The sequence below is a fragment of the Myxine glutinosa genome, chromosome 10 (assembly GCF_964187855.1).
Source record: "Myxine glutinosa chromosome 10, kmMyxGlut1.1, whole genome shotgun sequence".
NCBI classification, from domain to species: Eukaryota; Metazoa; Chordata; class Myxini; order Myxiniformes; family Myxinidae; genus Myxine; species Myxine glutinosa.
Window position 1 is genome coordinate 107905740 of NC_136270.1, and position 26355 is coordinate 107932094.

At 45.6% G+C, this 26355-nt stretch overlaps 1 protein-coding gene across 1 annotated transcript in view; it reads left to right on the forward strand.

Annotated features, from left to right (window-relative positions):
• Positions 1 to 8004, forward strand: part of HTR5A (5-hydroxytryptamine receptor 5A) — a 52717-nt gene extending 44713 nt beyond the window's left edge. The window contains exon 2 of the mRNA XM_068125713.2: positions 7666 to 8004. Coding sequence (XP_067981814.2) covers positions 7666 to 8004 — 339 coding nt within the window. The remainder of the gene's footprint in view (positions 1 to 7665) is intronic.
• Positions 8005 to 26355: the final 18351 nt, after the last annotated feature.

The following is a 26355-nucleotide window of genomic DNA, read 5'->3' on the forward strand; positions in this document are numbered from 1 at the left end:
ATGCCAATCACAAGCATCTGACAGCCCTCTTGCTTTCCACCTCCTCCTCTTTCCACCTGTTACCACTTGGTCCTCTCTGACAAACAACACCTCTCCCCCATTGATCTCCTTCTCCACTCTTCTCTCTCTCGATCTCAGCACCTCTTGTTGCACTATCTGCACTACTACCGCCAGCACCTGATCATGCCGCCACTTGTATCTGCCTGCTGCCAATGTTACTGAGCATGCACTCCGTGCATGCTGCACCATTCCCAAAGGTCCACACAAAGAACATCTCTCCCCCGGCAACAACCCCCACAATCTCAAGTTTATTGGTGACGGAGGCACATCATACTGTTATGAATTTTGGGTAGGGGCATATATAGATTTCGTTAGATCTGTGTAGGTAGGTGCTTCGACTGTCGTGATAGGGAACCTCACCTGTAATTTATGTTTAGGCAGTTTGTTCGGATTAACGTGCAACTTCGTCCCCATTAAGAGGAATGGGGCATGTTAAATAGTTCTAGGGATTATGCTAATTCCCGCGTGTGTGAAACCTGTAATCATCCTGGTGTCCCGTATGGCAACACACTCTTAAACATTAGCTAGGCCGATTAGCGCACCACATTAATGAATTCCCCCCTCTCACAATGACTGACCAGAAGAACCAACAGGAAGCAACCACAAACTTGGGCTGACAACACCAGCAGGGCAGCAAACATCGAACAGGCAGGCTGAGAGACACGCCCAGGAGAACTCGTGATTGACAGGGGTGAGGGGGCGAGTTGGAAGCAGGTCGCTGATTGGAGAATGGGGAAGATGAAGGACATGCCACACTGATTGGCCACCGACAATGATGTGCCACCCAATGATGTAACACCAAAGGCGCGAGACGCTCGGCCAATCAGTGTGGAGGGCACGAAACAGCACCAACAAGCGACGCGCTCATTGGAGGAGAGGCACCAGATGTGAGGAAGGCGCGAAATCCCACAATGAAACGACGCACTGGTTGGAGGGGAAGAGAGCTGACGTCACGGGACAGGTGGTAAAACCACTCGCAGGCCGACATCTTGTCTCTTCTCGTTGTTGGATTCCTTCCTGCTCGGACCTCTTTTCCTTTGTCTCTGTTTGGACCTTTTCCCTTGCGATCCAGAGATTGCCTTGCTCATTGGCCGTTGACGAACGTTGGAAAGACGTTGGAGCACCGACGATTCTCTTCCCTGGCGAGCGTACGAGCTGCAGCGCACTGTGACCGTGCCGAAGCCAGGAGAGCATTGCACGCTCGCTTGCTTGACGCATCGAGGCCTGGTGAACGGGGGCGCGGGGAGGCCTGCTTCGCGCCAACCGAAGCGTGGTCGGACGACTGCGCTTGGAGCTGCATGCGACCCCTTTCAAGTCGCATGGAGAGCCGGTGGAATGCCCACAGACGGGACCGAGCAGTTCGCGCCGATCAGAGCTGCGTCGGATGGAGCCTGACCGACCGGACTACAGACAGAGCTAAGCCAACACAAATGCACCACATAACGTTTGCTTTATTTCATTCTTCCTGAGTCCTGTAAGTCGAAGTCTGTGTGGAGACGTCCCGACATAGGGGATTATTTATTTACCGGCGCGTTTCTTTGTTCTCGGAGTCCGGCAATAAAGCCACGTATTTTTGTACAGCAACTCCGTTTTTGGTTTGATTTATTAATTTTCAGGTTGAAGACGCCTGCGCGCATGAAGGTAAGTGGGCATTCTCCCCCAACCCCCCCTGCTCGTGTATCGTCCGCCATCAATTGAAACGCCTCAAAGTAAGCGTGATTAGCCATCCGTGGACGCTCTGTCTTAATAGAGTCGTCCACAGGACAATACGTTGCCCGCAACAGGAAACTCAACAATATTGGCTCCATCCTCCAAATCTCTTGCCGCTTCAATATCCTCACCCACACACCTTCACACCTAGTAAAAGCACCTTGCTGATTGGGGCATGTTACCACAGTAAAAACACCACATATGTCCCCTCCTCCTCCGTTCTTCTCACCTCCCTCTCAAACATCTGCCTCCTCTCTTTCAAACATACCTTTCCCCATCGCTCATGCTTCATCCACCCCAAGCCATGCATCCGATGCTGTACCATCCCCACGACCTCCTCCTGATGCCACCGCACCTCCATCTCATCCACCTCTGTTCTTGCATTGCACTTCCGACTTCCCTTCTTCTCTGGGAGGGCATTCTTTACCACTGCATCACTTGAATCCCACAACATCATGAACTCCCACACCCTCACCACCTTAAACTCATCGGTTAATGATGTCAAGGGAAACGGGAGTTTTCCACCCAGACCATAAAAGGCGATGTTCGTCAAACAGCGTGGCACTCCCAACCACCTCCTCACAAACCCGCTCACCACAACCTCCATCCTCTCTACATTCCCAATCGCAATATCATACATCATCAATGGCCACAATACTAGTGGCATCAATCCAAACTTCAAACACCATACCCTCAACCTACCTGGCAAACCACATCCATCAATCCTCTTCAAACATCTCAAAAGCTTGTTCCTCACCTCCTCCACCCTTCTCACATCATTCAACTCCACTGTATACCATCTTCCAAAACTCTTCACAGGGGCCTCTATCAATGATGGAACCACCTCCCCTCCCAGCTCAAACCTGTGCAGTGTGCATGTTATCCACCACTCCTCATTTCACCACCACACTCCTCGAATTTCTTGCTTTAAAGCCTATTCTTGCCCACCCCATCAACCTTTCCAGTCATCCCAGTACCTCTACTGCTGCATCAGCCGACTGTTGGACAACTATCATCATCCATGAATGGTCATCCATGAATGCAAACATCGCTGGCAAACTCTGACCAGGGGGTAGCTCCACTGTTTTCCCATATCCACTGACCGCACGTGATTGTATGCATTGATTGTATGCATTGATTTAATTCGCCTTTATAATTTATATTGACATTCATGATGTAATTCCACATTTTAACTGGACAATTCCTCTCGACAATGAGCATAGAGAAAATAAATAAAACCAGGGAATTGTCTGAGGAGGTCAGACACAAGATTGTAGCCAAGCATGGACAATCTCAAGGTTACAAGTCCATCTCCAGAGACCTTTATGTTCCCGTGTGCACCGTATGCAATGTTATCAGGAAGTTTAAGGCCCATGGCACTGTAGCAAACCTCCCTGGACGTGGCGGCAAGAGAAAACTTGATCGAAGATTGCAGCAAAGGATTGTTCAAATGGTGGAGAAAGCACCTTCATCAACACTCAAACAGATATTCAAGCTGACCTTCAGACACAACAGATTCAAGCTGACCTTCAGACGCAAGGTACGACAGTTTCAACTCGCACCATCCATTGCCAACTCGATGAAAGGGGGTTCCGTAGTAGGAGACCCAGGAGGACCCCACTGCTGAGAGAGACACAAGAAAGCCCGACTCGAGTTTGCCAAAACACACCTGAACAAGCCAAAATCATTCTGGTAGAATGTCTTGTGGACAGATGAGACCAAATTAGAGTTTTTTCGTAGAGCACATCATCTCTATGTTTACAGAAAACAAAATGAAGCCTTCAAAGAAAAGAACACATTCCCTACAGTCAAACAAGCAGGTAGGTTCAGTGATGTTTTGGGGTTGCTGTGCTGCCTCTGGCACCGGGTGCTTTGAATATGTGCATGGCATCATGAAATCAGGAGATTACGAAGGCATTTTGGAGCGCAATGTTCAACCTAGTGTCAGAAAGCTGGGTCTCCGTTGAAGGTCATGTGTCTTGCATCAGGACAATGTCCCCAAACACACTTCAAAAAGCACCCAGGAATGGTTCAAGACAAAACGCTGGACTGTTATGAAATAGCCAGCAATGAGTCTAGATCTAAATCCCATTGAATACCTGTGGGAAGATCTGAAAACAACAGTTGGAAGAAGGCATCCTTCAAATCTGGGAGAACTGGAGCAGTTTGCACAAGAAAAATGGGCCAAACTGCCAGTAGAGAGGTGTCGGAAGCTCATTCATGGCTATCGGAAGCGCTTGACTGCAGTTATTTTGTCCAAAGGCTGTGCTAACATATTGTTACGGCCCGTGGTTAAGGATGTTGGTTTGCCGAGCGGAGGCACCGCGGCCGAACAGTTACCCCGATTAACCCGATTCCTGGACGTTGGCCGAAATCGCGCCACAGATATTCAATTTGGAAACCTCTAAAGCGACCGAATGTAAAGAGGAAGAAGAAGAAGACGTACGGAGGAATAACAGGTTTTATTAATTATTTTCACAAGCCAAGCAAAGAGAGCAGTTGGTTATATACAGAAAATGGAAGGAGCAGACACACAGTGAAATCATTAGCTTACCTATACAAGCTTAATTAATAAACCCCAGGACAACGTGAAAGACAGACGGACGATCACACTTACACGGGGAAATGCAGGCCGGAAGGAATGGCTTGGAGATGGGTGGCTTTTAGAGGCAAGGAAGGTTCAGCGGGTACTGGGCACGGTCGGGCCAGAAGGCACCGCCGTCAAGAAGCCGAGCTTTGGTCCCAAACTGCACGGGTGAAGTTCCTTTCTCCGTACTGCTGCCTCGTGCGCTCCTTGCATTGCGCCGGTCCGCTTTTCCTGCTGCGCGGCACGTCTCACGGCGGCTCGGTCACACCTGCTCGTCTCCAGCACATCTCCTGGACCCATCTCTGTAAAAGCTCATCTGTTCGGGGAGCGTCCCACGGCGGGTTATATAGGCCCCGCCCTTCACCCTTTGCGAACCTTCCCCAAGCGTTCTCGCTCCACCCTCTCAAGCCAAACCCCTCGTTCTGGGTTGGATGAGCGGGGCCGACTTACTCCTCCCCTCTATGACGAGGTGGAGACCCGCCTTTCTTCTTCGGCGTTACCTCGTGCGTAATGGAGTCAAATGCAGCAAAGTGGACGGCAGATGAAAATGCAGCAAAGTGCCTAAAGAGCCAATTGCAGCAAAGTGGCAAACCTGGCACTTGGAAGCTGCCATGGGGCGTCGGAGGGCCTACTCTTATTTAATTCGGTGCAATGAAGAGTCAAACTAGTGGGAAACACATCCTTAGCCTACAGAGAATAAGGGACTAACTATTTAAAAGGATATATCGTGTCCTGTGTGTAGGTTTATGGAATTAACTAAGAGGACGAGCTGCGACCATTCTTTACATTACGAGGGTCAGTTACACACAACAAAACCATACTTTTCACATTCGTTACACTTTCTCAAAATTGTTACACTTCTCAAATTCGTTACACTTCTCAAACTCGTTACACTTCTCAAATTCGTTACAATATATTAAGTCGAGGGTGTCAATAATTTTGTCAATGCCATTTTTATTTATTTTCTGATTTAAAAGGATACATTAAGTTCTGAATCAAAAACAAAGGTTCTGTAATATTAACAGTGAAATAAAGGATTGTGGAGACCAAATACTTTTGTCAATTTCAACTTATTTTTAGAGAAAATTGTGAGTTATTTGAAAAAAAAGTGCAAGGGTGCCAATATTTTTGGCCATGACTGTTTGTCAATAAACGACCATCTCAGTATTCTGGTGTATTTTGTGTCACTAACCGTGAATTATAGCATTTTAACCACATTTGGAAAAAGTAAAAAGGAAAATAAAACCGCTTTCAATTCATACCCACTTGTCGTCACCTCGGACTCACCACGTGCCGTGTTGAAGTCTCCCCTGTAAGGGTCAAGTCAAATTCATCGATTTGGCCAAAATAAGTAATGGTCTAGACGTTATCGTCGTCACCATGTAATGGATCTGGACAACTTGTCAGGTTACGATCAGTTTATTTGTTCACAAAATGGACACAGCTTCATGACCATGCCTTTTCGTCAGACCGCAATGGTGGCACCCCGAAACAAAAATAAACCAGTACTTGCACGCTTTTTTGTCCCCCGTCGCACCGCGGAGCGAAAGGGGGACTATGGTTTTCCCGTCCGTCCGTCCGTGTGTGCGTGCGTTCGTGCGTCCGTGCGTGCGTAAGCGAAGGACCGAATTCTAATTTGGTGTGTGGGTGCAACTAGGCATATGGAAGAACCCTATTGAAAATTAGGTCGCCACGTCAAAATCTAAGATGGCCGCCGTCATGTATGTCTGACGCCATGTATGTCTGAACCTTGTGAGCGGAATATCTTGAAAAATAAGCAAAGTACCAACGTCTAATCTGGTGTATGGGTGTATCTTGGCATAAGGAAGAACGCTGTTGAAAATTGGGTCGCCACGTCAAAATCCAAGATGGCCGCCACCATATATATGCCTGAAACTTGCGAGCGAAATATCTTGAAAAATAAGCAAAGTACCAACGTCTAATCTGGTGTATGGGTGTATCTACGCATAAGGGAGAACGCTATTGAAAATTGGGTCGCCACGTCAAAATCCAAGATGGCCACCTTGCGTCTTCCACTTTGTCAACTCATCACTTCACCGACGGGGGACCGAGGCGTAACGCTTGTTCAGCCTTTAAAACAGGAGAAAACCTAAAGGCCTCAGACCTAAACTGAGCAAACAAAATGGTGGCGACTCGATTTTGAAGCCCCGCCCTGCACGGACAGATAGACTGGCGGAGAATGTATCGATACTGTATAGGGTAGTTTCAAATTGCAAAATCATCATATTTCTGAACAGCAAAAAAAGATTGCAGCATATGTTAACAGTAAAAAAAAAAAGTGATCTAAGAAAAGCAGCCGCGTCGCAGACCACCCCGTCGCCTATACACTGCCCCGGTTCAATTTTTTGTTTGAATGAAAAAATTATAATTTTTCCCATATGTTTGGACTAATTTGAAGCAACCTTAACTCAATATTTTTTCTCTCCGAAAAGCGTTTTCATGTTTCAGGGTGGGACAGACAGACAGATGGCATAGCCTATTATAGCCGGCGAAGCCGGTGTTGTGAATGAACGCGTACGTATTATGTTGAAAAGCCAGATTTTGCTAAATCCCTTGAGAATTTCGAAGCTTTGACGCACCAAATCGCTCCATGGAGGCCGCCATTGCGGATGCGGAAGTATGCATAAAAAATTGCGAAAACGTTCAATAGGAGTTTGTTTCACTTTTTGGGGGGGATTCACAATCTTATGCACCTCTAATTTGTAATTAAAATACTTTAAGACCAACCTCGTTCCCCGGGCCCGCACGGGCCCTTGTTATCTTCAACGAAAATCGTCACCAAACAACGGAACGAATGAGATTCGAGTATTTGAAAAAATATTTCAAAAAAGCTTATTACCGGTACCGAGTTTCGGAGGCTGAAAACGGCGTCAAATATTCTAAAATTGACGAAGAATTATTTTTTAGAAATCTCGCGGCCATAGGGGTTAGTTTTTCACGGCCGGAAATATGTGAAATTGAGACGGAATTCACCGAATTAATCAAGAAGGAAATTTTATAAATTTTAATCTCATCCAGAATGCAAATGGTGTAATTTTGAACTAGGTACGGTACCTACTACACCTACCTACAACCAACTACCTAACCTACTGATGCCATAGTGATGGGTAAAATAGTGGCAAGAGGCTTTGGCTTCGCCGGCTCATTGCGGCTTTGCAGTCGGGTACTAGTATACAGTATATGCTATAGATTTTACATTGAAAAAATCATGCCTGGAATGCATCAGTGTCTTGTTGCCAAATGATCAATTTACCCAATTATTTTCCTTTCCTTTTGTCAAACCCCAGAATGTAAAGGAATCAAAGCAGAGTCCACGATCAGCAGTCCCGGCAGGACATGGACGTGCGAGCTTCCAGCCAGCTAAAAAATTGTGGAATTCGAGAAAAGATCGCAGAGCTGCACTCATGGTTGGAATTCTCATTGGTGTATTTGTACTCTGCTGGTTGCCATTCTTTATCTGTGAACTTTTGAAATCGCTTTGTTCACATAGAATTCCTCACATTTGGCGCAGCATCTTCCTTTGGCTTGGCTACTCCAACTCATTCTTCAACCCGCTCATCTACACTTACTTCAATCGCCACTACAGGAATGCCTTCCGGAACCTCCTTCTTAGTGTCCAGTGCTAGAATCCAATGGCTTAATTTTAGTGCGAGTAGCCACAAAGGACAGTATTGACCCTAATTTGGCCTGGGGATTGGGGGAGCGGATTTCACCACCTCCTCCACCTTTTTCGCCATATTTGCACAGAATTTTTTTTTCTAGTGTTGAGCATTCATGACCTTTTCTGCTCAACTCTTGCGCACAATTTGATACTAATTTTATAAAAATCGGATCGACGGTTGCCACGGAATCCGCCCCTCACTCCCTGCTTTGAGAAGGTTCAAAATAACCCGGCCTGATTACGGTTAAGGTGGCAAGAATATGAAAAATAAAGGGAATGGACCTCCATAAAGAAGGATATCCGGGAGTTGAGACTTATGAGACACCGATTTGCACTTGGACCTTGGAGTTGCCACAGCGTTAGATCTTCAATGGCCACGCCAACTCCCAAAGCCACGTGGATGTCTGCTTCAGTGCCACGCATACTCCATTTGCAGCCGAATACCATTTCAAGATGGCTGAATATATCACTGCTCCTCTCCATTTTGCTCTTTGTGAAATTTTAAATATATTTTTTTATTTATCAAACAATTTTTTTTTTCAATCAAATTTCAATCAAACAATCACCTTTTTTCTTCTTACTAATCTACATTTACCAACGGCTTCGTAGTATATAGCTTGTACTGTTGTACACAAATCACATATGATAAAGACATGAAGGAGATGGTGAATTACAAGGAAATTAGAAGACGATGGACAAATACTCTAAGCACATGGAATTTGAATCCTCGTTCTGAGCATCAAGAGTCATCGGTCCAAAGGGGAAGGCGACACAGGCCAACTTGATTGGCTCCTTCTTCCACTCTCACATTGGCAAGAAACACGTTAAAAACGTGAAATGACACGTGGTATGAATTTACCTGCTTTATGAAAGGTCATCCGGTGTATTTCGTCATGTCTGTCTTGTGGTGTTTACATTCAATCAAAGGCAAATGATTTATACGACTTGCAAATGTTTCTTTGATTTTCATTCGTCTATTTTTTTTTCTTCATTAGAGCCTGGTGTTGGCTTAGCGGTTAGGGTGCGGCTTGGGATCCTCGGATCCTGGGTTCAGAATCCCGGTCGATCGCTGAATTAACACTAGGGGGGTTGACTCAGTCTGTCATCCTTCCGAGGTCGGCAAATTGAGTACCAGCTCACTGGGAATTCCCTGTGTGTCGCAAGAGGCGACTAACAGGGTTGGCAGCAGAAAGGGCATCCGGCCATAAAACATTGCTTCAAAAAAGGGACCACAGTGCCCGAAAAAGTAGGCCAACCCTGCTCTGCGGGGAAAAATGGCCTCTAAAGGTGGTTCTTCTATTTTTCTTCATTGGTTCAAACAGTCTGAATAATTTTATTGCTTTTCTTCCCAAATGTTTGTCGTTTCTTTTTTCTAAATAAATCTTATTTGCATTTCATTCAATTGGCTCGAATTTTGTTTGCCACCCACAGTTAATCAACTTTCAATGAAACGGTGTTCACGGATATTGTACGAGACTAATTGCCAACATCGGTGGTGGGAAAGAAATTAAATTAACGGAACACTAATTACATCACAAGATGTTTACCACGGGGATTCCTGGGATAGAACTGGAGTCAGACCCACCAACATTGCCGTGTTTGGATTGAACCGTAATGGCTGACCTGCATGCAATGGCAACATTTTCTATACAAGGGCAAGGAGCCGTGCGTGCGTCCGTCCGTGCGAGTTCCCCCCATTGGTTGGACAGTTCGCTTGACTCCACCCACAATTTCTATACTGCAGCCCCCAGTTTAGAAACCCTTTAGAGTTTAGAATTACATTTTCTCTCAAGCAGCGTTTTTACTGCTGAGGTTATGCAGGCTTGTTATTATTTCCAACTATTTTCTCAAATTGTGAGTTCAACGTTACATATTCCGCTGTTTTGGCGTGGGAATGACCATTTGCTTTTATGAGTTGGGAGAGGGTGAAAGTAAAGATGGGATGACTTTGGTAGGCTGAGGATTTTTCACTCACAGTAAAAATGTAATTGTGTGTGTGTGTGTGTGTGTGTGTGTGTGTGTGTGACCTTTCTTTGGCACCCACTCCACCCACACCCCCACCCCCCCCCCCCCCCCCGAAATGAATAATTTTTTTTTAAAGTGAACGGAAAACATATCATGTTTGCAAGTAAAAATTTTAGCGGATTACAGTACTTTAGTAAGCAAATTGGAAATAAGAAAAATGCAAGACATTAAAAATTCAGCAAACAGGTAAAACTGCATGTCATGTCATTGATATAACAAAAACACATCTTCAACAGAGAAAACATCACCGGTAACAATATTCAAAAAGGTAACAGAAAATACAGTCTCGAGGCTCAGCATATTCTTCAAAGATGAATAAAAAAAAAACATTCACAGTCCTCGCTTTTGAGCCTTAATTTCTGCAAATTGGTCAATGACCTCATCAAAATTCACTTTCTTTGCATATTCACGCTCAGGTCAGCCAGGCTTGCCAATCTCATCTGACCCATGCTTGAGTTAAAGAAAAAAAAAATTGTTTAGTGCACAAGATTGAGGCTTGTGTAAGAGCTAGCACATTAAACACACATTAGCACATAAAACACAAAAAACATAAACGGACACATAAAACAATAAAGGGAGGGAAACACAAGATGGGGAGAGACAAGAGAAACTCCCCATCTCATTTTACCCATCACCATGTTAGTAGGTTAGGTAGTTAGGTAGGTAGCATCAGTAGGTTAGGTAGTTGGTAGGTAGGTAGTTGGTAGTAGGTAGGTAGTTGGTAGTAGGTAGGTGTAGTAGGTACCGTACCTGGTAAGACTTGGTAAAAGAGAACAGCAGACAGTCCTCCCCAATACCTGCATACCTCTTGCCACTATTTTACCCATCACCATGGCATCAGTAGGTTAGGTAGTTGGTAGTAGGTAGGTAGTTAGTTGGTAGTAGGTAGGTGTAGTAGGTACCGTACATGGTAAGACTTGGTAAAAGAGAAGAGCAGACAGTCCTCTCCAATACCTGCATACCTCTTGCCACCATTTTACCCATCACCATGGCATCAGTAGGTTAGGTAGTTGGTAGTAGGTAGGTAGGTAGTTGGTAGGTGTAGTAGGTACCGTACCTGGTAAGACTTGGTAAAAGAGAAGAGCAGACAGTCCTCCCCGATGGCAATACCTGCATACAATACAATAAATGTCACAAGAAGCTTAAGGAAGTAACTATACGATGTGCTAGCTTAAGGCCTATTTTTAACTGGGCTTAACATACGTTTTCACAGTAAGTGTGTAGTCTTCTAACTTCAGTCGCTGTCAGGCGCCAGGGCTGGTTCTCTGACTCTCCGGGCACGGCAGCTTCCTCCACCAGAAGACGTTAGCTTGCAGTGATTAATTCGGTGAATTCCATCTCAACTTCGGATATTTCCGGCCGTGAAAAACTATCCGTATTTCTAAACTAAATATGTAAACCGCTTATACCATATTTCTGGCCGTGAAAAACTATCCCGTACGGCCGCGAGATTTCTAAAAAATAATTCTTCGTCAATTTTAGAATATTTGACGCCGTTTTCACCGTCCGAAACGCGTATTAATAATTGGTTCTGGCGTTTGATGACGATTTTCGTTGAAGATAACGAGGTTGGTCTTAACGTATTTTAATTACTAATGAGAGGTTTCATTAGATTAGGAATCAAAGAACGACGGGTGAAACAAGTGTTACGTGGTCCCCTCGGTGACTACCTGGTCTCGGTGACCCCCGGACCGTGAGAGGACCTTCGCCAGCAAGTAGTATTATATATATGCGCTTTCGCAACGCAATCCCTATGAATTCCACCCAAGAGAAACTGATGTGCAATGATATATTTCCAGGGTAAGGATATCATACGATTTCAATGATACAATCACGGATATTCCCCGAGCAATCAACAACAAACAACCATCAACAATTCCCAATCCACAATCAATTCCCTATATGATTAAGATGGCCATCTTATATATGTGTGTCCACTTCTGTACTCACGACCCCCTTTTGGTCTCTGCCCCTCACAATGTCTCTGGGCCCCTCCTGACCGAGATGCTGGTCGGCGTCACCGCACTCGGGCGGTTGAACGAACCCCGGGTGGACGTGTTTCCACCGGGCAGGTATCGTACCAGGCACCGCGGCTGCAGCCCCTCGTGGCCACACGAAGCGGGTACGGTAAAGCAAGCCAAAAGCCCCACGCCGCTTGCAAGGCGTGTTAGGCCCCAACGTGCGACCCGTACGCGTCTGTTTAGACGGTGCCGCGAACGGTGCCAGACGCGGGGTCGATGCACGGCCCCACGTCAACTTGACGTCTCCACCGGGTAGGTACACGTCCCGGTAACTCCTCTCGCCAGACGGGCTTCGGAACGCCGCTTTTCCACGCAGCGCAAGGTCGATCCCACCTTTCGTCGGAGCGGGGCGAGGAAGAAGAATACTCGTCGCTTTTCTTCCTCGTGTCTTTTCCTCTTCCGTTTCCGGTCACTTCCGTTTCCTGACACTTTTTCAGAAGGGCTCCTGACCCTCCAACCACAACAACCCTTAATCTACTACACAGGGATAAGCAAAGACCTGAATGGTAATTCACATACATTCACATAAATATGTAACACAAGCTCCTATTGAACTTTTTCGCAATTGTTTTATGCAAACTTCCGCATCCGGTCGATGGCGCCCATCATTGAGTGCTTTCATTTTAGAAATATTTTTGCAAATGCTCGACTCTCATTGGGTCCGGTGTTTGGTGATGCGTTTTGTTGAAGATAACCAGGCCCGTGCGGGCCGATGTTGGTCTTAAATTATTTTATTAATACATCGGAGGTGCATAAGATTGTGAATCAAACGACGACGGGTGAAAGAAACTCCTAATGAACGTTTTAAATTTGTTATGCATACTTCCGCCCACGCAAGATGGCTGCGCCCACGGCGCTTCGGATTCTCAAGCCAAGGCATAATCAGGTTTTCAACATAATACGTACTCGTTTATTGACAACACCGGCTTAGCCGGCTACTAGTACCGACTGCAAAGCCGCAATGAGCCGGCGAAGCCAAAACCTCTTGCCACTATTTTACCCATCACCATGGCATCAGTAGGTTAGGTAGTTGGTAGTAGGTAGGTAGGTAGTTGGTAGTAGGTAGGTAGTTGGTAGTAGGTAGGTGTAGTAGGTACCGTACCTGGTAAGACTTGGTAAAAGAGAAGAGCAGACAGTCCTCCCCGATGGCAATACCTGCATACAATACAATAAATGTCACAAGAAGCTTAAGGAAGTAACTATACGATGTGCTAGCTTAAGGCCTATTTTTAACTGGGCTTAATATACGTTTTCACAGTAAGTGTGTAGTCTTGTAACTTCAGTCGCTGTCAGGCACCAGGGCTGGTTCTCTGACTCTCCGGGCACGGCAGCTTCCTCCACCAGAAGACGTTAGCTTGCAGTGATTAATTCGGTGAATTCCATCTCAACTTCGGATATTTCCGGCCGTGAAAAACTATCCGTATTTCTAAACTAAATATGTAAACCGCTTATACCATATTTCTGGCCGTGAAAAACTATCCCGTACGGCCGCGAGATTTCTAAAAAATAATTCTTCGTCAATTTTAGAATATTTGACGCCGTTTTCACCGTCCAAAACGCGTAATAATAATTGGTTCTGGTGTTTGATGACGATTTTCGTTGAAGATAACGAGGTTGGTCTTAACGTATTTTAATTACTAATGAGGGGTTTCATTAGATTATGAATCAAAGAACGATGGGTGAAACAAAGTCCTATTGAACTTTTTCGCAATTGTTTTATGCAAACTTCCGCATCCGGTCGATGGCGCCCATCATTGAGCGCTTTCATTTTAGAAATATTTTTGCAAATGCTCGACTCTCATTGGGTCCGGTGTTTGGTGACGCGTTTTGTTGAAGATAACCAGGCCCGTGCGGGCCGATGTTGGTCTTAAATTATTTTATTAATACATCGGAGGTGCATAAGATTGTGAATCAAACGACGACGGGTGAAAGAAACTCCTAATGAACGTTTTAAATTTGTTATGCATACTTCCGCCCACGCAAGATGGCTGCGCCCACGGCGCTTCGGATTCTCGAGCCAAGGCATAATCAGGTTTTCAACATAATACATACTCGTTTATTGACAACACAGGCTTCGCCGGCTATTATAGTAAATCTAATCGTAACACTAATCCCTTCATAGTGACTGCAAACGTACTGGAAGTTAAAATATATCATGTTCTCCATGTTATTAGAAGCGGCAGTTTTATGTCCATTACGTCTATGATGTCATTACGACGGCTGACTCCACCAACCAACATTTTAATTTAAGAGTACACCCGCTCACTACGGGAGCTGCAGAAAGGTTCATTCCTCTTTGGGGAATATAGATTACAGTGGATATATGGTCAGCTCGCAAGAACATTGGATGTGTGTTCATTTACCAAGGTTCTTGTGGAGCGATCGCCAAGTTGTTTCAACATTCGAGCAAGCACTCCATTGAAAACCGTTAAGGAATGGCTAGCTTGGAAAGCGCTAGCTAGCAGCTTAGTAAATGAGCACACCTCCAACCCTAGTGGGATATATAGATTACAGTAGATCTTCTCTCAGTTCTGTAAGTAAAACTTACCTCACGGATGTCGGGATTCCTCCAAATTCCTTTGTTTAATGTTATAAACAGCATTAGCGACTGTTAAAAAAGCTAATCATGTGTGTTTGTGTTTTATAATATATTACAAGCCCGGCTACGCCGCTGTTCGACTTTTGGTCTTGTTTACGTAAAGTGGTAATGTTGGCTGATTTCCAAGCAGATGGCAGATGACCTTGAGCAAAAGAGAGGGTGAAGAGAACAGAGAGAGGGTGAGATAGAGCGGAAGAGCAGGCTTTTAGGACCCGTGGGCTGATGCCGTCTGGTCCAGTTGCAGATTCAGAGTCGAGGTTTGACAGAAAATTCTCCACCTTGTCAGGAGAGGACACAGAGTCCAGGAGCAGCAGGGTACGACTGGGTATGGTGGGTACAGAGAGGGATGGGTTTGGGACACAATATTTAGAGGCAATCAGAGTTGAGGCATTCGGCATTTTCACGTGCGGTGTCAACTGTGTAGCCATTTGAGGTAAGGGAGGGGATGGAGGGGAAACAAACACCAGAAACAGATTTGACCAGATGCCACCAGGATTTGGAGGAGGGAGACCGGTTTGAGAGTTCAGTCTTGAGAGTGGAGAGATATTGTTTTCTGACTCTCCTGAGGGTGGACACACTTGTTCCGAGCTTTGTGAAAGGAAATGAGATTTCCTTCCGTTGGATTTGCCTTTCAGGAGGCGAAGGCAAGTTGTTTCAGGGCAACTGCCTCACCACAGGATTCAGTGTACCATGGACGGGAGGAAGGGTAAGACAACTGAAGACGAGATGGGATAAATCTGTGCATGAGAGAGAGCAGTTTACTTTGGAAGAATTCCCAGGAAGAATTGATGTCAGAGGCAGTAGAGATGGGAGACCAATCCAGATGATTGATGGCTGCTTGCAGACCGTGCCAGTCGGCCTGAGTGAAATACCAGACACGTCGACGCTGAGGAGGCTCTCTGAGAATGGCCAGAGAGATGACCACTTAAACAAGGAAATGATCTGAAGAACCGATTGGAGCAGAAGAAGAGCAGCAAACATTTGCAGGGAAGTTTGTCATAATCAAGTCTAGAAGAGATTATGCTCCGTTGACTGAGATCCGGTTCGGAAAATTGACATATTGTACATCGGTTCTTCTTACCGGTAGGGGACTAATAACCTCAGGTGCTTCGAGCCCTGCAAACTAAAGACACGTGACAACGAACCGTCTGAGGAGGGAGAGGACACGGTAGTGCAGGATGATGCTGATGATGCTGATGAACTTGAAGATCTTTATGAATTATTCTTCTGCCATTGATGATGCTAATTATTTCCATGATTATGTTCATTTATTTTGATGAAATTAATTCATTTATTTTGATGAAAAGTCAAGTTATTTTCATTTTGATGATGAGGATGATTAAAGTGTAATGTAAGGGGGCTGTAAATGCAAAATAAACTGTTTGCAAGGGCTTACATGTGATCTTCTGAAGCCTAGTATGTCTGTACTACAGATACATATTGCTAAAACTCGAACCAATAGGGGGCCTTTTCAACATCATATATCAGGGTGAAAGCTACAACTTACAGACTACTACTACCAGGCAGAAATGTGTTCCTGAACAGCAGAGCTTTCATATGGTACCCATGAACCTTGGCCACCCCGAGTGGTACCGGTGGCTCAATTTTGGGGTCTTACCTGACAGACTAAAAAGGACCATCAAAACTCTCCCATCGACTTTCTTAACAATCATCTTCAGGAAGGTCAGTCATTCAAAGTCCTGGGTCTCACTATCAGCCATGATCTCTCTTGGGTAAACCACATGTAACTGGGTGGTAAAACGTTAACTCGCACCGGAAGGTAACAGACTCCATTTGGAGTTAGGGTTGGCCACGCCCATTGGGGAGCGGGAGTGACGGAGGTTGGGGAGGCGTGGCGTTTCAGGCTGGGAATTGACCTAATGCATTGACGTCACAAAGCACCTAACAACCAATCGCGACGCCATCTTAGAGGGCAAACAAAGGCCCGGACGATGCGTTCATGTGTGCGTCAACTGCGTCAACTAACTGCGTCAACTAACTGCGTCCACTAATTCCACATGGCGAATGAATCATAAAAATTATTTTTTGGTGAAGTAACAATGGATATAGCAATGTTTGAAATGTTTCTGTAGAAATTTATACACTACATATTTTCTGTGAACAATAAATGAAGGTGCACATGATACGTGTACATATGTTTTGAAGCTGACATAACTGTGACAATAAAACTGCTGCAACTTGATATTACTTGTCATTTCGTTTTGTTTCATGTGCGTATTTAACAATGTGTATCACTAATAAGGCAATACTGTTGATCCATAAAATAACACTTCCATGATAATCAGTCCATAGGAACTACTCCTGGACAAAGATTTACGAGAGCACACGCAACTTGTATGATTTTGTTCACAGTTGCTTCTGGCGATGTCCCATCATTTATCAGTGTGATGGGAATGCGATTTTGGAGTACAGAATATTTTTGTTTCACCATTCCAATTACCCGCTCAACATGGATCCGAACACAAGAAAGTTCTCTGCTCCAGTCAACTTCTACTTTTTGAAGTTGCTTCTTTCCCTTGGTGAATGGGGGCACCTTCACCTCAGCCATCGCCATTCCACAGTATTCATCAACAAGAAAACCACGATGGGCAAGCACAAGATCCCCTGGCATCAGTTTATTCATGAGGTCACTGTTTTCCGTTATCTCAGTGTCTGTTGCCCTTCCTCCCCAACACTTGCTTAGGAAGCACATTGACCCCTGTGGTGTTATACCAATTAGAAACTACAGTTGAATGGTGCTTGTAGTTGCTCCACACTTGTGCCCGTGCCAGTAAATCGGACGGCTGCTCTATAAACACGTCAGTGCAGTCAATAATAACTGCACATTTCCTCAAACATTTCCTGAACGATGACGGCATACCGAGACGAAGAGCGTCACGACTGGGCTGGGCCAGTGTATCAGCGACTGAGTCTTTACAAACATTACATCAAGAACGCGGTGGAAGTTTCGTGAAACGGTTGACTGACTGACTCCGAATCTGTAAGCTCGGTCCTCGTCAAAAATGTTCAATCGCAGCTTCATGAGGAACATTAGCACTTGACCAAACTTTGTGAGTTTTTTACACGTTGGGAGAGCACATGATGTAAACGTGAAGAGTGGCAAAAAAATTGCCCAAGAAGGAAGTCGCGTGTAAAATCGGAGTTTTGCATCGTTGTTCTGATTGTTCTTCCTGCAGACCTGTTGCTCTTATCTTTTCTTCCAGGTCACACACTTGAGTTCTGAGGGCAACATTGTCCTTCTGTAGTTCCTCCACGTTTTTTTCCCAGTGCACGAATGTCTCTGAAAGACAGTTCCGTTTGGGTTTCAGTCCCTCCAACAGGTGGAATCTGCTCATGAATGGGGCACTGCTCAGGATTTGCATTGTGTAGTTCCAGCAGTATAGCTTCAGTAGCATTATTGCTTGCCCTCTGAGAGGGGGTGCACCTCCATGTCTAAGGGTGTGTGACGTCATATGCATAAGGTCTATACGGAGGCCATATAATAATTAGTGTTATAAACCCACCAGTTAATGGTGAACAACTGTAAAAGGTTGGGATTACATGATTATATGTGTACTGAAACACGAGGCAAAGGATGTTGTTGTAAAGAAATGTTTTATTTATTTAATGGTGCTGGCTTTAATGTACCAAAAAGCACCACCTATTACATGTACCAAAGAGGGTGGTCTTGACCCGAGGAATGTGTTCCCTTCCCTTGCTTTAAGGCCACTACCACTTTTTCCTTGCCTTTACCACAGGTTGATGGTGACTTTGTTTTTGTGAAGTTCTCATGAAAATTCCAAAAGTTTCAATTTTGCGACTCGACCGCAAAATGATTCCAGTTGGAGTAACCCCGAGTGAATTTGTGTGTCCGAGTTTACCAGGCATCACACATTTCAAAGTTGGCCTCCAAAGCCAGCCAGCGACTTCCTGGACTTCCTTCCTTGACACACCTGAGCTCCTATCCATCTACAAGTCCAAGGCCTTCATCCACAGCTCGATTGGGTGCTGCTCGCCCCTCTGGGCTGGATCTCATGCCTTATTGACACTGTGGAAACTATAAGGCCACAATGATTAGTGGAATCTCCTGTGATGAAGCTGAGTCTATGGGACGATCACTTCGCCATCACGAACCGGTCAGTGGTCTCTTTGTCTTCTCCCGCCTCCTTTCTGGTCTTCCGCCCTCTTATCTTTTTGTGCTTTGCACCCCCCCCCCCCCCCACCCCCCAGGTTTCCGCAGGGCACACACACGGTACAGCATCACCATCAACCCCCTTTTGGTGAAACTCCCGAAATCCAGAATCACTGCTCGCCTCCACTCATTTGTTCTTCTTTGTTCTCACCTGTTGAACCAATTTCCACATTATCAATTTCATTCTTCCCTCCAGGTCTTCAAGACAGCTGCGTACACCATCATCTCCGATCGTCCCCAATCTAAACCATGATAGTTTCTGCCCTCGTTAACCCCCCAACCCCTGCCCCCCACTCCAAATCCCCTCCTTCCAAATTTCCAGTTTTCCCTCAGTCATAAGAGTTTCCTTGTGTATCCATTCTGTCCATGTTGTTGTTTCCATCTTCTCCATGTCTCGTCTATGTCTTGTTTCCTTGTGTATCCCCACGCATCCTCTTTTGCTCCTCAATCCTTCACTAAGGCCACTCACATTGTTTGTCCAAGTCTGCCTGGATATGTTGACCTTTAATTCTGGTGTTGGTGTTTCCCCCACTCTCTACTGTTCATTTTGTCCTGTTGTGTCCTGATCCGATCAGTGTATTCGTACTGGCTCTTACATGAGCCTCGACTATGTATACAAAAAAAAAGAAACAAAGTGTGTCTTGTATCTTCAAAAGAAACTTTATTCTGCATCCAATTCAAGGAAACAAATTAGTCAAATGCAAAGATTGACATGTGTGGGTGTGTGTACAGGTCAATCCTGTCTCATCATCACTCATCAACCATTCAGGGATATGTAACTTATTCCTCCATCTTCGTGCTGTTTCCATCATTCATACTATCCCAATAACACCTGTGCTCATCCATACGGTAGATGGCGCTATGATCCTTTTGTAATAACAGGTGCAAAAACGTTTGGACAATCTACAAACATAATGTGAGTGAATTAAGAAATTTATTTTTCTGTCACTACATGGAAACTCAGGACAGTTCAGGTAAAACATGATCTCAAACCAGGAACGGTTGGTTAACCACAATATATCTAAACATCTGTAAGGTGCAGTGTCTGTAAGAGATATTCCATGCATTTATTATTAATCTAATATATAAAGTTCTTTCTAACCAGTGACTGACACACTGACTCACACACTGACTGACTCACTGACTGACTGACACACTGATTCACTGACTGACTCACTGACTGACTGACTGACACACTGACTCGCTGACTGACTGACTCGCTGACTGACTGACACACTGATTGACTGACTGACTGACTCACTGACACACTGATTGACTGACTCACTGACTGACTGACACACTGATTGACTGACTGACTCACTGACTGACTGACACACTGACTCGTTGACTGACTGACTGACACACTGATTGACTGACTGACTCACTGATTGACTGACAGACTGACTCACTGACTGACTGACACACTGATTGACTGACTGACTGACACACTGACTCGTTGACTGACTGATTCATTGACTGACTGACAGACTTACTCATGAATAGACTGAAATGAATGTTTTGGTACCTTCCAGGTGTCATAGAAAGCTGATATTTGGCGTGCCGACAGACATCGAAGCCGGTACAATGGGAAAAATCGCAGAACCGTCGGAAAGAGTCGATAAACGAAAATTTACATACAAAACCGTAAACACATACGTAAAAAAAATAAAAAAATATACATTTAGCATTTGAAAATGGTCATTTCTTTAACTGTAAATTGTGAAATAAACATGACAATAATGTTCATAAATGAAAAAGAAAAAGCGTCCATAAATGAAGTTTACGTTAAAAAACGTAAATGCATCCATAAACTAGAACGGCACTCAGTAGAGAGCATACCTCCGCCAGGTGAACAGTTTACGTTTTGTATCCTAGTTTAGACCAGAACATCGCAATACAGAATCACATTTAATCAAAATCATCCGTCCACAACTTTTTGAGATATCCTGATATGTATCGTTTTTAGCCCAATCTCCCAATGGTGAAGAATCACTTTAAAAATTCTACTAGCCGGATCAGGATCTTCACTAAAATCGATTTGAATCGTCCTTGTCTTCTCTTCGAGATCGAGATGACGTAAAATAGGGGCAATACCCCTGGGTGCTCACCTGGTAGAATAAAGCAGTATACTACACCAACTAACGGTATTTTAAACGGTATCACGGTATTTTAAACCAATTTCAGTGGTTGCTAGGAGACAGGATAGCATATAGAATAATACTAATGTAATCATAAGACTTTAAACAAACAAATGAAAAAATACCTATTTTGGGGGTCACCCTCCTCGCAGACTCACTTGGGTCTGATCATTTTAATGTCGTGAACAAACTTCGGTACATCACGGGCGGTGAAGGTTGTGGTGAAGTTTCATCGATATATTGCGTGTTTTTTTCAGAGGAAAAAGCAAGTTCCTATTTTTTTTGGGGGGGGGGGGGGAGGGGGGGAGTCAAACCTGGTTACACTTTGATCCCCGGTTAACCCCCTTAGACCCCAATCTTTTTTAATGCCGTGAAGAAACTTTAGTTACAACATAACAAATATCATTTGTGCCAAGTTTGGTCACCATCCCATCAGCGGTTTCGGAGAAGAAGTTGCAAGTGTTTACGGATTGACGGATTGACTGGACGACGCTCCCCGGAACTCTGCTCCAGGTAAGCTAAAAATCATTCCAACCAGGAAACCTATTAAATGAGGACTAATAGTGTATTGCGCTACAAACCCTATTCTAATGACTCGCTAAAGACTTGAGAGTTCCTAACGAGCTCTTACTGTGTTTATCTGATAGATGTCACAAATTACTCAGTGAGAGTTGCTTGGTACATTTAACATGTCACATCATCACTCATCAAGTTGTGTTTCATATAAGTTAGAAGTCTACGTTAGGCTGAATTATATGGTAAATGAGCCGATGGTTGTAAGTTTGGTCTTTGTTGAGAGTTCGTTAACGTTCGAGCATGGCACACTTGGCACAGACAGAAAGAAGAGTTATTGAGAAGATGTGCAAGACAAAGAAGGCCAATCATTTTTCCAGTGTTTATTTCCCAAGGTCCTGATCGAGTGGATAAACAAGTAGCCTATCAATCTCTAAACATTGTTCACTCACCGCAGGCAGGTTGGTGGTCTTTCCGTCTTCTACCGACTCCTCTCTGGCCTTGCCCCCCCAGCTCTCTCTGGGCTTTATCCCGCAAATATTCCTTCAGGTCGCACAAGATCTGCCTGCAACCCTCTTATGGTCAAACTGCCAAAATCAAGACTCTCTGCTCACCTTCACTCCTTCATTCCTCTTTTCTCCCGCCTCTGGAACAAACTCCCTCACTCTCTTCAATCCCACTCCACCCTCCAGGTCTTTAAAACAGCTGTTCACCACCATCTCTTATCTTCCACCATCCAAAACCTTGATCTTTTCCACCCCCGCTAATTTCACCCAAATTCCACTTTTTTGAAATACCAACCTCTGTCCTGGAAGTCCTTGGTGTTCTTGTGTTTTATACTTCTCCCACCCCCCCCCAACCCCCCCTTCCGACGCCTCCTCCCCCCAAGCCCTCTCCCTTCCACACATCTCCCTGCTCTCAAATGTTGTGTTTGTGTGCTTCCCCTTCTCTCCCCATCTTGTCTTCCGCTCCCTCTTTTTATATATTTTGGTTGTCTGGTTGATTTTTTGTGAAGTAAATGTTAGCTCTTTCACGAGCCTCGATTCAGTATACAAAAAAAAAATAAAGAAAGAAAAAAAGATATTGTCGTCATCACGTCAACACTGCAGGCAAAGATCATCACAAGAAACATTAAGTTTTTGGGGTGTGGGTTATACATGGAAACTGGTATTTTGTAGAGATTTTTAATCGAAAAGTGCACTGCGTTTTATACATGTGTAACTAGAAAGGCACTTGCTACTCAGTAGAGAGCACACCTCCACCTGGTAGTGGTAGGCCATGTCACTCATTGATGAAGAAACACTTACTAATTCTACGAGCTGGATCTGGATCCGGATCTTTTATTTTTTCCTCACTAGCAGATCCAGGTGCTAACTCGTCTGAGCGAGTTTGGTTATCAGGACAAGGACTTACCACATCCTGAGAGGATCGACTATTTTCCGGGTCATGCTCAATCTCGGCAAGTGGTGCAAACGAATCTTCCTCACGTACACACACTTCCGGTACCATCTCCGTTACCGCCAAGGAGTTTCCGGTGTAGGCCTCACCCTGGAGGTCCTGCGAGGCTGACACGATGTGAATCTTATTTTGTTTTTCTTTGGAATCACAAGATTCATCACTTGAACGCTTCTGACCTTTTTTCCTGGTGTCCGCTACGGCTACTTCCATGATATCGTCCGCACTGTCGTGTACAGTCTCACAGTCTTTATATTTATATTTATATTTAAAAACGGGTCTCACAGTTCACTCCCAAGCCTACAAGGACCACCTACAACACTACAAAGATGCCCTCTCCCGCGCCCGCTCTGCCTACTACTCTCAAATTATCCACTCTGCCTCCGGAAACCCAAAAGCACTCTTCTCGACAATAAACAAACTCCTCCGCCCCCCGAACACCACCACCCAGTCATTCACAGTAGACAACTGCATCTCCTTCCTCTCTTTCTTCCAACGCAAAATTGACAACATCTACAACAGCTTGACCACCGCCGCACCCGCTCCCCCTCCAACCACCTGCCCCCCCCTTGTCCTGCCATCCCCTGTCTCGGTTCTCCCCAATCTCCCCTACTGACCTCTCTGAACTCCTCATAGGAATGAAAACTGCCACCTGCACTCTTGACCCCATCCCCTCCAGCTTTGTCAAAGCCTCCCTCCCTGCTCTCTCTCCACTTATCATTGCAACAATAAACTCCTCCCTGTCTACAGGCATCGTCCCACCTTCCCTCAAAATTGCTGCTGTTACCCCCATTCTAAAAAAACCTGGTCTAAACCCTGACACCCTAAACAACTTCAGACCCATCTCCAACATACCCTTTCTGTCAAAAGTTTTGGAACGCGCTGTAGCCACTCAACTCAACCATCATCTCTCTGCCAATAACCTGTATGAAACATTCCAATCCGGATTCCGGTCCAACCACAGTACTGAAACTGCTCTCCTCAAAATCACCAACGACCTTCTCCTCTCCTCTGACGCTGGCAACCTCAACATTCTCGTCCTCCTCGACCTCAGCGCTGCCTTTGACACCATCGATCACACTATCCTCCTCACCCGACTTGGGGGGACAGGGCCTTCTCCATCGCTGCTCCCACCCTCTGGAACTCACTACCTCACACCATCGGAGACTCCTCCTCGCTCGCCACATTCAGAGCATCACTAAAGACCCACCTGTTCAACACTGCATTCAGCATTCAGCCCACAGCATTTAACCCTTGACTTGAATCCACCTTTAACGTTACCGGCACTGCCCTCTCTTGGATTAAATCATACCTCTCTGACAGATGCCAGTTCATCTCCATCAATAACTGCAAATCCCCCACTGCTCCCCTCCCCCAAGGTGTCCCCCAAGGTTCAGTTCTTGGCCCCCTCCTCTTCATCCTTTACCTGTCCCCACTCGGTCACTTAATCCGCCGTCATGGTCTCCAATTCCACTGCTTCGCCGATGACATCCAGCTTTTCATCTCCACCAAGTCCGTCTCCACCGACACCCACTCTATCCTGACAAACTGCATCACTGAAATAAAATCCTGGCTTCAAATCAACTTCCTCAAGCTTAACTGTGATAAATCTGAAATAATCATCATTGGCCCAAAAACGCTCACAAAATCCACCCATAACTTTGCCCTCGGCATCGACGGTGTCCCAGTGTCCACCTCCCCTCACGTCCGGAGTCTTGGCGTCATCTTTGACCGGGCCCTTTCCTTCGACAAATGCACTGAACAGATCACAGGGTCAGCCTTCTTTCACCTGAAGGACATTGCCCGTCTCCGCTCATCCCTCTCCTCCACGGCTGCAGAGGCCCTCGTCCGCGCCTTCGTCGCCTCCCGTCTGGGCTGCTGCAGTGGCCTCCTCTGTGGTTCACCCTCAAAAATCACCAATAAGCTCCAATACATTCAGAACTCCGCTGCCCGTCTACTCACCCATTCCCGGACCCGTGACCACATCACCCCCGTCCTTTGCAGGCTTCGCTGGCTCCCCATCCCCCAGAGAATCCAGTGCAAAATCCTCCTCTTGACATACAAAGCCCTCCATAACCTGACCCCATCCTGCCTGGCTGGCCTCCTCTCCAGACGCACTCCCGCCCGCAACCTCCGCTCTGCTGGTGCCGACCTCCTGACCCCCTCCATCCGGACCAAATTCAGATCCTGGGGGGACAGGGCCTTCTCCATCACTGCTCCCACCCTCTGGAACTCACTACCTCACACCATCGGAGACTCCTCCTCGCTCGCCACATTCAGAGCATCACTAAAGACCCACCTGTTCAACACTGCATTCAGCATTCAGCCCACAGCATTTAACCCCTGACTATCTCTTCTCCTTCTCCCTCCTTTTGCTTTGGATATTTCCCTATTGATTCTTGTCTTTTTGCAATTGTTGTTTTCATGTATTGTTGTGCATTATGTTTGCCACTCTGTCAAAGCACCTTTGGGCTTCTGGAAAAGCGCTATACAAAATAAATGAATTATTATTATTATTATTACAGTGGACGAACGACGAAATGGGAGAGGGTTCAACCACTTTCATTCCCACCTTAGGTGGGGGGGGGGGGGCGGAGTTAGTCACCTCACGTTCTAAATCTACCACTTCCCCCCCGGTCGGGGTGGTCGGGTCTGGCGCTTCGCTTACGGCAGTAGGTGGGGTGAGGTGGGGTGAGGTGGGGTGAGGTGGGGTGAGTGGGTTATACACTCGACACCACCTCCTCCCCGTCGGTGTGCGGTGATGAGTCGCTCCTCACCAATCCTCCGCTTTCCTGCGGTGTAACCGCATTGGGGCAGGCACTCCTCACATGCCCGTAAGCCCCACACTCGAAACACGTCATAGCCTCCGAGGAGGCATACATTTTGTATTCAAAGCCGTTGATTTTCACACTCAACACGACATTGAGCGTTTTTACATTTGCAGGCAGTATCATGTACACCACTCTCTTGAAGGACATGACATGTTTGAATCGATGGCAAACATTTCGCATCGGCACCATCGAAATCCTCGACACGACCTTACCGAACTTGCTTAATTGTTCACGTAAATCCTCATTTCTAATAAATGGCGGGATGTTACTGATGGTAATCTTTACCGTCTGGGCTTGTAAGGCGAACACAGAGAGGAACGTGTTCGGTTCAATGAACAAGCCTTGTTCGACTACACTCGCCACCATGTGCTCCTCGGACAAAAATATGACAAATTTCTTATTCATACGAGAGGCAGCGCGAATACTGTGTGCACCAACGATGTTTCCAATGGCGGAAAGGCCACCTCGTTGGGAGGAACACAAACTAGCCCGTGTTTACGAGTTAGCGATTCGTAAGTATCAATGCAGAAACGTTCGCCCGC